The 13,391-nt window shown below is 42.6% G+C and overlaps 1 protein-coding gene across 1 annotated transcript in view; it reads right to left on the reverse strand.

Moving 5' to 3' along the window:
- The window catches only part of unc5cb (unc-5 netrin receptor Cb), a 176,734-nt gene that overhangs the window by 50,166 nt on the left and 113,177 nt on the right, over positions 1-13,391 (reverse strand). The window contains exon 4 of the mRNA XM_083793978.1: positions 13,094-13,197. Coding sequence (XP_083650104.1) covers positions 13,094-13,197 — 104 coding nt within the window. The remainder of the gene's footprint in view (positions 1-13,093; positions 13,198-13,391) is intronic.

The raw sequence follows: 13,391 nt of genomic DNA on the forward strand, positions 1-13,391 counted from the left end.
TACAATTGAGGTGATTGGTTAGTTAGTTGTTAGGTTAACCCAATATACTACCAGCATCGACGTCATGATGTAAAGAGAATACAAGAGATGTGCTGTGAAATGTACTTGGTCCACTCTTTTCTCCCTATCTCTTCACTGAAAATAGCCGACCTACGAGCTTGTAGATCAGCTTTCATTGTCCCCCTCCGAATGGGGGGACAAGAACATCATTTTCAACTGAATAAAGTGTTGAAAAGGGACTTTTTAGACTTTTATTCAGTTGACAAAACTAAATGAAGGTGTTATTAGTGGTTGATGTTTGCTGCTATTCTCAACTGTTGGGTGGAAGGACCTGCCAGTCTGCTTGCTGTGTTGATGTGAGCTGTAATGCACACTTTTTGTATTTTATTTTATTCTATTCCTATTTTTTGTTTCCACACATTCCCCTTTTCTACTTTGTTTGGTTGTTTGTTTGGTAATGCCCCGTTATTGAGTCTAGCCGCTGCTAGACTCCTAGCTGGCAGGACTACAAGCTGGACTACATCAATCAATCAATAGAATGTATTTGTCACTACAGTACTCGTACAGGTACAAGCAGCGGAATGCTAGTGTGGCAATAATAACAATACAATAATAACATTGAATAAAATATGAACAAGAAGACAACAAGTACAAATAATGTCATTTAAGGAATACTCATAAGGAATGATCAAGATATAAAAAATGTGTGGCAGCTATCCCAACAGTAAAATACACTGTGTGGTCTCGTCACTATTTATTTTGTCAGCATGAGGATGCTGAACGTTTTTATTTTTGTGAAGGGATTAAGTTAATACAATATGTATATTTGGAGTTCAACTGAGGTAATGATGGTACTGTATGTATGAGTAACAAAGCGAAAGGATGTTGAATTTGTTCTTGTTTTTGGAGAAAGGGATGGGGTAATGGATAGATTACATGTTTGTAATGATGGATGATTGTTTTAAATAAAAATACAAAAAATAAACAGGAAGATAAAAGTCCCATTGAGGAATCATTTTAGCATCAGTGGGTATATCCAAGTACACTGAAATATAATAAATACACGTTTGTATATACATGCCCATTTTCCATTAACAAATGGGCAATCTATTAATTAGTTACAAAGCAGTTTATTTTATTTCTCATTTTTTTGTTCATATTCTTTTGTTTATTGGACATCCGTATACCGGCATCCCTTCATTGGCTCCCAGTCAGACACAGAACTGATTTGTTTTTAAAGCCCTAAATGGACTGGGCAAAACCTCAATAATTATGTATTTGGCCACGGACCCCCATTTGAAAATATGTTGTATCAGTGGCCCAAACGTTTTTTTTTGCCTTTATTTATCCAAGGATTTCTGACAATAGTAGATCTAGTGAGCTTGATGATCAGCTATTTTCAATGTATGTACGTTTAAAGTAGTTATACAGATTTTAATGCTGTAAACTAGTTTTGCTGGCGAAACCCGGAAAGCCCCTCAAGGACCCCGGCCGGACCCCAGTTTGAGAACCACAGTTTTAGATCTTCTGACCAGATCTTCTGACCAAAATGGTGTACCTTTCCCTGTTAGGTCTGCCCCTTCTCTGAAGTGAACACACCTGTTCTCCCTGGAATTTGAACATTCTAAAACCGTTGTCCATTGTCTATGACATGTACTGTATCTATTACATATGACTCGAAATTTGGGCAAGGTTTCAGTAGGATCCGAGCCCCCTTTCTCTTCTGCGGTTGGAGTGTGTGGGTTATGGTTAAGTAGGATATTACTGCGTAATCTTAGCTGTTGTATCATATCAAGTGTTGATACAACGCTATTTTAGTGCTACTGTAGCCTACATTATTCCAAAACACACTATACCATGCACTCACTTTTAAGCGTCAGTGCTGAGCAACAACATAGTAAGTATAGTAATACTGTATAAAATTTTAATCATATATTGACTGCAGCAGTGGACGGAGGGGTGAGGAGAGAAGGAACAGGGAGATATTTAATGTAGAATGCATACATTAAATATGAAAAATGTGACCTCTACAGAAAATGAATTATTAGGTCTACTGCTTCTTCACACTGCATATATCTCTAACTAACAACATCTCTGGTGTAATGTATTCATTTTCCCTTTCACATACTGCATATGCGTATACGGCTTCACTGAATGACACACCTGGAGCCACGAAAGGTTACAGAATGATTATACAATAATTTGCTCTGAGACAACAAGCCATGTGTTTCTGCATCTGCTAGTAGTATTATGAGTGTAGAAATCTTGGCTACCGTATATAAATATTAATGTGCCAGAATGCACTGCCACTGGCACGCCCTACTGTAAAATAACTCATTACAGTGTTGCTGTCGGGAGGAAACCACCTAACTCCATTTTTAAGATTTTAGATTATTATTATTATTTTTTATTCTTTTTCATAAAGCAATGCTATTGAACACCCTGTTTTGTCTGTGTATTGGTTAAAAAATATTGAACCAATGAAAAGGAATAAAAAGCACATCAGACAAAACCTCTTAACTCCATTGGACCCTCAAAATGTCTGCTAAAGCAACTAACTCCACCACCTCTCCCCCTCTCATGCAAGTAATTGACAATATATAAAGTCACAACACCAACTTTGATGATTATATTTAAAAAAATATAAGTTTTTCTTCATTTCCTGAAAAATAACTATTTTTAATTTCCTTAAAAATGAACATTTTGGAGTTAGGTGGTTTCTTCCTGACAGAAGAGATATACAGTATACATGCTTCTATACTTTAATATCAATGTAAAATAATATTATGGCAAAATATTGTGATAAGAAATTCATGACGAAGCCCGTGTTTTCGTGTAATGTTTTAGATAACTTTGCTTTCTTTGAATAATCCTTTCACTCTTATCAAAGCTGCATTCATTGATGCATTCATGCCAAGGGGCCAGCTAGGCACTCCAATGTTGAAGCGCTGGGCCCTAGTGGTAAGAGGAAGGACTGCAGGCGGACCCGTGGATTCATGACGAGGAAACCCTGTGCAGCTGGGCTTTAACATTGAGCGCTCGGTTGCACTTCCACATTTGACCTAAAAAATTTGCAGGTCAAATGCGGAAGTGCTCCCGAAAAGGCGGAAATAGACGGTCCCTCCGGCTGCTTCAAAACGCCACTGAGCAACTTCCACTGACATGAATAGCGGAGGGGGCGGAGCTTTGTGCCAGTTCAGTCTCTATCCTTTTAATACTCTATGATTCATGCTCATGTCACATGCTGGTTTAAGATGAAAGTAAACACAAAACGTGTACTTGTACTAATACATCTTTAAAATGTCTTGTTTTGGTTGATTTGTCATCTCTTAGCTGCGGGGAGGGTTTAGGGCACTAGTTCTCAATGTGGGGTCCAGGAGGGTCCTTAAAATTAAGGGAGTTCCAGCGGGTTCCCCAACTAAGTTAGGTAGGAACCAAATGGACAGGTCTAACTGCGACAATGTACAAATGGAACCAAATAGACTGTACCCAAAACACCTTATGACAGTATTGGAGGTTAGGAGTGTGTGGGACAGGTATTGCAATGGCTTCCTCATTTCCTGGTGTCCATATAAGGACAGATAACACTGTGACTCCGACCAAGAGTAAAAAGCATCAGTCTTGCCCGTAGCACTATTATAGCCTACAGGAGAGAAATAGCAATGAGAGCCATCTTCAATTATTCTTCATCGTCCATGATGCAGCCATCTCTATCATCTCTTTACCGTTCAAATGCTCCAAGCTTCTAAGAATAGGACTCGGGCCATGTGAGTAATGTAACCACAAAACCTTTGCTAGAACCTTTTCTCAGATACAGATACTACTGTATGCAATGCCTAGATATACAGTATCAGGGTTTCCGTAGCTTTAAGGTAATTTTAATTAAATCCCAAGCCACCCGATAATTTTAAATACCCAAGGCAAGCCACCAGTGGGGTTGTTTTTTGTGCAGGGGCAAAGGGTAATGAAGACCGTGCAAAGAGCCCATTCACCAACGTGATACAAGTAAAAACGGATGAAAACTCAATCTAACATGGGGAAATAACACTTGAGTAACATTATGAGGTTTGAATGAAGATGTTCTCATAGGTGGTCTGAAGAAAAAAAGACACAGGCGAGGAAAGCCCTGTTGCCATTTGGAACGGAAATGTATGTTTTCTTAGGTCTGACTCGGCCGCTGTGAGAGTGGGAGGAGGGCAGAGGACAGAGCAGGGTGAAAACGAGCGAGCGCTATTAGATTGAATCACAGCCTTGTGCACTGGAAACCATGGCGTGATTGACGGCTGAAACACCTGAAGGGCAATCTTTGCTCCGTTGCCAAAAGGGATCGGATCTGGCCTCCTGACACCCTCTCTCCCAAGGGGAGCCATAATGAACACACACTTCCTGTTCCACCGGGCACTCTGAAGTGCTTTTACTGTTGACACCTTCACCGCCTTCCATGTTCCGCCTCCCCGGCTCTCACCATGTCGACTGGGAGGAAACTCTGCCATTCCCCTGACAAGGTGACCCGACGAGCCGCTGGTGTACTTTAAGCCTTAACCTCCCCTGTTAAGTGGAACCGGGGCTAAAGAATCAAGTGAAGCCATTGGCATTTACACGGCATGAGAGAAAACAGGGAAACTGGATCTGCTGCACAGTTTTGCACTTAAGACGTGTTCTAACTTGGTTTCTCCCATGAAAGTGTTGCGTCTACTTCTACGAGTGAGAGAGAGAGAGTACCAAGCAACACATCCTTTGTGTTCCTTGGACTACCTCACAGTGAAACTATTGGACATAAGCGTGACAGCGGGGTCTCTTCCCTGCAGAGCACCAATGATTCGTTACCCACGATAACGCGGCAGGACCCTGGACGACTGAGGAGATGCCTGAATTAAAATCCCGCTCCCATGGAAACAGGCTCAGCAGCTCTGGGCTCCGCCATCACCTCTGAACCCTGCCTTTCTCTCAGGGTTGTCACAAGTGCTGTGAAGTGGAGACAGAGATGGAGGCCATGGCAGAAGAAAAGAGAGCGAGAGAGGCGTGATAAAGCTGCTGCATTCTCTCACAAAGCAGATTTAAGTCTGTTTTATGAGCTCGCTGCATATTCTTGGGCGTGAAAAAAGGGCGACTGTCTGTCACTTGCGTGCGGGCGCGTTGGGGTTTAATGAAAGAGCTTCATGGAGGTAATGAATGGAAAGGTCCCTTGTGGGGCTGTTAGAAAGTTCTCCCACCCCATCTAGTCTATAGTATGTCTTTATTGTCGTCTCTCCATAGTTTTGTAGTCCTGTGTCACATAGGAGAAAAAGTTCAGAAGGCCCTTTCCACCAAATCACCTCTCCTATTCTGCCCAGAAAGAAGGAGTACATATCAATTATGCATGGCGATGGAAACATATGTAACAATGACTTTTGGGACAGGACTGGGCAGTGTCTAATGTATTCACAACATACAACTCATTCTGATGACCGAATCCGTGTGCTATTTCGGAAACCTCACTCGCACCATTTCAGCCCTTCCAGGCCAAAGTTCCACTGGTAATGGTGGTGAACAGAGCCAACATAAATGTCTGCCGCTTGTTTGCTTTACTTGCTTTTTGTGTGTGTGTGTGTGTGTGTGTGTGTGTGTGTGTGTGTGTGTGTGTGTGTGTGTGTGTGTGTGCGCGCGCGTGCGTGCGTGCGGCTTCAAAGGGACTATCTGTACTTCAGAGAATGAATGTGTTGTGTCTGTTGTGAAAGATCTATCTTTCATAAGGGTATAGATAACACGTTCAAAACAACACTACCACCCAATATGCCTGATAGGGGAGCCTCTACACAGTCAAATCCTCAGTGTTCATTTAACTCTGAGAGAATTCTCGAGAGCTATACAGTAAATGGTTAAATGACCACAGAGGATTCATATTGTGTATGCTCAGTATCCTACTGGAAGGAGACCCCCGCACAGACCAAGGATCAGATGGAGGGATAATATCTCCAAACCGGCCTTGGATTGCCTCGGGATCCCCCAGAATTAAGTTACTAATGTTGCTCTGGAGACGGAAGTCTCTGCTGGAGCAGTTGCCCCGCTACCCGACTACAGATAAGCGGTTGAAGATGAATAGATGGATGGATCCTCAGCGTTCTTTAAAGAGAAGCATTATGAGGCATATTATGGAAACAATCTATTATTCAGGCACAGTTTTTAAAGTTAAAAAGAAACTGACTATGGAACTAAATTATAATGATGACCTTTTTATGATTACTTGTTACACAATAATACACAATGCAGATCCTTCATCAAAACAGCATCAACTGTAATCCCACATTTTCATTGCTATAACTGGCTGCCTTGATTGCGCAAAATGTGTCCAGAATTAGTCCAAATTGAAAGTGTGTGTGTGTGTGTGTGTGTGTGTGTGTGTGTGTGTGTGTGTGTGTGTGTGTGTGTGTGTGTGTGTGTGTGTGTGTATGTGTGTGTGTTTGTGTGTGTATTTATGTGTGTGTATTTATGTGAGTGTATGTGTTTATGAGGCATTGTTTATGTACTGTACAGTATGTGCATGTATTTATGTGTGAACAACAGACAGTGTGGCTGTGCAACCAACTGCAGCCACAGCTCAGATATATATGCAGTACGGTACGCACAGTACCAGTTATACTGTAGAATGTGTACTATTTGAGTCATTTTTCTTTTTTTCCTCACAAACAAACACGTACTTGAACCATGCTAATACCACCAACCACCACTTTATCCACCAGACTCTCTCCAAATGATTTACTAAAGCACAGTAAGAGTATGGGCATTGTGGAAGAGCCAGAGCGCTGCTGGGCTGCCAGCCTCTCTCTCTCTCTCTCTCTCTCTGGGCACAGAGCAGCCACACAGAGACCTGACAACCCACTGGAGCACTGACAACAGCGAACTGGATCCAAACCCAACAAACCTACAAAAGAATGTCTTCCTCTGCCTCCTCCCCCCCCCTCTCTCTCTCTCTCTCCCTCTCCCTCTCCCTCTCTCTCCCTCTCCCTCTCTCTCCCTCCATCTCTCCATCTCCCAATTATTTTTTCTCGGAGTGGGTGAAATATGACAGATCTTTCCTTCACAGGGAGCGCTGCTACATATTTCTGTAGATGCATATGTAACCACAAATGACTAGGCCCATCTGCTTTTCCCCTGCTCTTTCTCTCTAAAGGGCCTGTGTGAGCAAACCGCCTGACAAACACAGAGGAAAAAAGTCCCTCAGCGTTGAGTTTGTCCCTGGTTTTCTTTTTCTTTCTCTTTTTTTTCAGCCCCTCTGGGACAGCTGTGTTTAAGGTCAGAAAATACAAAAAAGGAGAGCACGGAATGGAACTCTTGTCTTTATTCTAGCAATGAAGTAAGTGTGAGTAATTAATGGATTTGGACGTGTGCCTCTGTCCACATTACAGAGTATACCGACCTAGGAAAAACAAGAACATCGCCACACCTTGTCAAAATTAGACATGTGAAATAAAGAGGAATGTCGCCGATCAATCTGGTGAATGTTTTTTTTCCCTTTGAAGTGGTGAAAAAGGTGCATGTCAGGTTGTATGACAACCTGACTGGTTGTCATACAACTGTCCACTCTTATTGGACTCTTTGAAATCAGCATAGCAACTTCAAGAAGCCAACCAGAGAAAAAAACAAATTGTGGTTTCCACTAAACTAACTTCCAATTCATGCCATCACTCTCCCTGAATACCAACATGAGCCAGTACGTCAGCTTTAAGCTTTTAGCCACTTAAACCCTTTATACTTCATTCACCGGGGTCTCCCGGGGGTCTACAGTATACTTGGTCCCCGCCTTTTTCCCCACTGCCGAAAATAGACGAAAAATAGACGATCTGAAAGCTCAGAACCATAGACTAGTGTTTTGAAGCCAAAAATTCAGTGAAAAGATTATGGCTGCGAGTGCAAGCAAACAGGAAACGGTGATGTATTGGTGTGAAGGGGTGCGAGTAGAACCCAACCCCAAGCCCCGATAGCATACCTTGGTTAATCATACATTTTAGAAATAATGGGACCATAATTTACAAAAACGCATATCATGCTGTGCAAAAGAAGGCTTGAAACTAGAGATTAAAAACATAAAGTCCTTATGAAAGGTTTTACTAAAACCAAGCGTAAAGTCAGTTCAAGTTCCCATTGTCTCTGATGTAATAAGCTATGAGCGAGAACTGCAGCGATTTCATTACTTTCATTACGCCGTGACGCGTTGTGAGCTTGTAGATCGGCTATTTTGAGCAAATATTCGCCAATGACATGCTGAGAACAGGGACGCTAGGTCTCATGTGGTTAATGGTGACAGCTCTCCTATTTAGTCCCTCATCAGAGCACAGCTACGTTGCCACAGCAACCCTAGATCCCAGGGAGCACAGGTGTACAGTGATTGGGCTCCAGCTGAGACGTTAATAACTACCAATCAGGGTCTTGATGGACAGGCTTCCAGCAAACAGCAGAATCCCCATTAGTAGCAGCGACAGTACAAACTGATGTCTGGCTTGTAGGAGAAAGGGAAGCTTTCAGGAGGAGTGCTTGGTCTCAAACTTTTCCTCCATTTAGGTTGTCAGCACTTTCAGTGAGGATAACTGCAGTGCAGTTCCACTCACTTAACTCGGCTTTTCCAGGTCACTCACAGACCTTACAGGGTTCACTTCCCCCCCACTTCCCCCCCGAAAACAAAAACACTAAAACCCCTCCTGTTGTTAGTCTTTCATCCCCCCCTCTGTCTCTTTGCATCGCTGAAGTCTCAGCTGAACCTTTTCAAATGCCGGCATAACAATGTAGTGTAGATGTGTGAGTCCGGACTGAGTCAGGATAATACAGAGCAGCTCTTATTGGGACGGCTAGTTTCATTCTTCTCTCCCTGTACAGATAACTACACATTTATCTCGCCCTGACCACATACCGGTGGCTGTCCAAATAGGAAATGTACAAACAGAATTAAAGGCATGACTTTGCAAGAAAAAGAAAGTTGCACTTATCTGTACAGTGGACTTTTCAAACACTGACATTATTGGGACAAACAGGACGCTATAAAGTAGGCTATAGAATTAACAGAACATGCAAGTTCACTCTTCAAACTAACCCTAACCCTACTACTACAGTATACACAGTAAAATAATAAACAAATAAACTTAAGAGTTAATTTAACTCTGAGAATGAAAACATTTCTTACACTCACAGTTAAATAAACACAGAGGATTCTACTGTGTGCATGGAGTAATTTATTGTCTCCACCAGGCCGAAGGCATGTGGGGAGAGTATGTTTTGCACTCCGTCCGTCCGTGTGTCCGTCCGTCCGTCCGTCCGTCCGTCCGTGTGTCCGTGAGCAGCTAATCTCGGCCACCGTTAACCCGGTCGATGCCAAATTTTGCACACACACTCCCTGGATGCCAACGATGAACCTCTGCCCCAAACTTTCCAGAACGGCCTGTTATAGCGCCACCAGGAGGCCGCTTTGTGCAAAACAAGTTTTCGGCCTGTTATAGCGCCACCAGGAGGCCGCTTTGTGCAAAACAAGTTTTTGCACAGTACACCTACAGATTTTGTCCAAACATCACGCAAATTGGTACACAGTCTCTCTAGAGCCATTCAACGAAACCGGTCTTTCAGATTTCTCACACTCCATCCTGATTGGTTAAGATTGGCTTCCAAAGTTCACAGGAGTGCTCAGTTTCAAACAAAATGCTGCAAATCATGAACACATCGCGTGATTTCCGTGAAATTGTGCACCCACATTCCCACTAGGCCGAGGACGAAATGCCACATGAACAATTTCAACTCAGACTCAAGGTGGCGCTATAACTGGCCGAAAAGTGTTTTTACCTCTAACTGCACGGATCTGTGGATCACTTTGTATGCCAACTCCCTAGAGGCCAAGGAAAAACCTTTGCCTGGAATTTTTCACATCTGCTCTTTATAGCGCCACCAGGAGGCCGACATATGTAAAACACATTTTCTATTATTACTCCTTCAGATTTTATCCAAATTTCACGCAAATCGGTATACACTATCTCCATAGTCATGTGATCAACACGGAGCGCCACCATTTCCCATCTTCCATCCTGATTGGCTAAGATTGGCTTCCAAAGCTCACACGATTCGTCCATTTCGAAAAAAGGCCACAAATCACAAACACAGTGTGCAATTTCCGTTAAATTATACACGCACATTTTCACTAGGCCGAGGACGACATGCCACAATTTTTTCCTCAAAATCAGCCTCACGGTGGCGCTATAACAGGCCAATTCCTGTTTTTAGCTATAACTGCATCGATCTGTATACAACTTATGTATGCACACATGGAAAAACATTGTACCTGCATCCCTCCAACACGAACCTCCGGCCCAAATCTTCCTCAACAGCCTGTTATAGCGCCACCATGAGGCCACAACCTGACCTGCCCTGGTGGAGACCTGTGCCGATTGGCACTTTGTCTAGTTGTGAAATGAATTGTCCTCACTACTAAGTATTTTATAAATGATTTCAGTCGTAGCCTGAAAAAGTTCTCCTATAGACACATACATATCCTTTTAATAATGTACTCCATTCATACTGTGTACCGAAACCAGCATTGAGGTTTGTGAATGTATTTGCTGCAAAGTTGCTAGTGTCATCCCAGGAAAATTATGATAAGAAATAATGCAAGAATAAACTCAACTGAAACTATCCCCACTGCCCTCCTGTAGTGACTGCAGTCCCCCAGGGCTTTGCTTTAAAATGTTCTAGTATGATCTATATTGTTTAGAATTATTTTAAAATGTTCTAGTATAAAAAAGCAAAGTAATTTGTGAGAAAAAATATCAATAAATCGCAATATCGAATCGCAATTTAATAAATCGAATCGGCACCCTAGGTATCAATATCGAAATGGGAGGTATAAGTGAATCGTCCCACCCCGGTTCATTTACACTGATTTCTACACATTTCAATTTAGGCATTTAACAGACACTCTTATCCAGAGAAATGTACTTTGTAGCAAAGTGCAAGATCAGAGTAGCAACAACAACAAATGATAGGCTAATGGTCACTTGGTCAGCCGGTCAGGTAAGTACAGTAGAGTGCAAACAGTCCACTGCTGTGCTTCAAAGAATCTAGGCTACCAGATAAACATCAAACCTAACATTTGTCTAAACAACATGCAATCTAAATAACATTCTTACCATACGCGGTTAAGCAAAATAACTATCTAAATAACAAAACAGTATGTGAACAAGTAACCAATATCTGTATGTTATAACCAGCTTCTATCAAAAATCAGACCCGTTTGAACTGAGTGGTGCTGTTGGGGTCGGACTATTGGTTGTCTGACTATTGGTTATCTGACTATTGGTTGTCTGACTATTGGCTGTCTGACTATTGGCTGTCGGACTATTGGTTGGACTATTGGCTGTCGGACAATTGGCTGTCAGACTGGGGGGGTGCATAGTGCATACTTAGTTTAGACTAGTCATTGGTTAGACATGGGTTAAGGTTAGGTTTAGGTGTGCTGCCCTGTTGGAGGTTAGGTTTAGGGTGAGGGTTTGAGATAGGTTGTAGTTGTAGGACTAATGACTGGTCTAACCAATGACTAATCTAAACCAAAAACTGTCTAAACTAAGTACTGCACCCGTCAGACTATTGGTTGTCGGAATACTGGCTGTAGGACTATTGATTGTAGGACTATTGATTGTCGGACTATTGACTGTCAGACTATTGTTTGTCAGACTATTGTTTGTCAGACTGTGTAGTCTGTACTGTACAGCACTTCCTCTACACTGCTACAGCGTAGTCTGTACTGCACTGTGCTCTGTGTGTTACAACTAAAAACTAAAGTTCTCCCAACTCTGCCCGAACCCGACCTGGCCCGACCATTTGTGTTATGAAAGTAAGGAGGTACCATAGCCATCACCAGTGTTTTGGACCGGCTGCAGGCATCGAACGGAAGCCAGTGAAGGGAACATAGTGAGAGATCAAATGGAACACACTGAGCCTGGAACATTGCTTGGGTCGTTTGGGTGGAGGAAGGAGCCCAGGAGCAGGCGGGGGGACGGCTAGCATCTGTTCAGGAAGAGCCATGCGTGGCTAAAGACATGACGTCCCACACCCCATCCATGACATTATGAGGCCAGTGCTTTAGGCTACTGTACGTGCTTAAAACCAGCAGCAAAGGCCGACATTTCCATTGGATGCCATGTTAAATGAATACACGGTCAAATAATTTGTACATACTCCTTCCTTTTGCGAAAGTTCAATGAGGAAGACCTTGTTCCTCACGGTATATTTAATTTGTTTGTCATTCTTATTCTGGGTATTTATAACTTCCACTTTCCCACGGTTTCACAGCTTTTCATTCACTAATTCTATGCTGAGCATGTAGCCAAGCAGACTCCTTGCTGTTAATAGGGATGTCCTGATCACGTTTTATTTTTTGCTCCCGATTCGATTCCGATCATTCAATGTTGAGTATCTGCCGATACCGATCTTTCCCAATCTGATATTTATATTTTTACATTTAACATATATATTTAACACTTTTATATCCCAATAGTACAATATCCAAAATCAGACAATATCCATTCCAGTCTAATATCATGATATGGATAAAATATTGATACTAGGCAATAGGCATGTCCCGAATCCCGATAACGTTTTTTTGCTCCCACTCCCGATCCGATTCCGATCATGATCGGCCCAGATTTCCGATCAGGTGATCGGATCGGAACAACCCTGGCCGTTAGCCAATCAGGCAATGGTCTGCGTTCTCCGAACGTCAGTGCCTGTGAATGTGTCATGCTTTCTTTCAGTCTCCATCGTCCTAGTGATTCAGCAAGGATGAGGTTTCATCATCTTTCTGCATCGTGTATTCACCACCACCACAAGCGGGACTCCAGGGGGTTCTCTCCCCTCCATCAACATAGTGCCTATCATCCTATAAAATGATTGCTTTAATGGGGTCTGATCGATAACACTATAATACTTGAATCTCAAGTACAACTGGGTTATTCGTGATCTCGTCTCATTGAATTGGATAGTGCACAGCAGTGGTTAAAATAAACAATCCGTTCTTACAGTAATGACAGGATTCAAATAACACTGTTGTCTTGGTCAGCTGAAAAGCCTTTTGAAGCATTACCTCTGCGTTTGGGATGCCTTCAGGCGGACGGCACTGGAGCAGCACTTCTTGTTCAAGAGTCACTTCCTTCCCAAGAGGCTCCTGGTCGAACGTCTTCCTCAAGTCTGCACAGAACACAAGAAAGGAAAAACACCACACATCAATATTTACTGTATAGATATCCGTTATATGACAATGGACTGTGCAGAGGTAGTCTCGCATAGCCAGCCTTCATCTGCCTTTGCTATGCATATTGCCCCAGTAGTACAGCAGATAATAGGAACGATCTTTCACTTGTTCATGCCAAATTTCACGCTTG

The sequence above is a fragment of the Protomyctophum parallelum genome (genome assembly GCF_964188405.1).
Source record: "Protomyctophum parallelum genome assembly, chromosome: 21".
Lineage (NCBI taxonomy): Eukaryota > Metazoa > Chordata > Actinopteri > Myctophiformes > Myctophidae > Protomyctophum > Protomyctophum parallelum.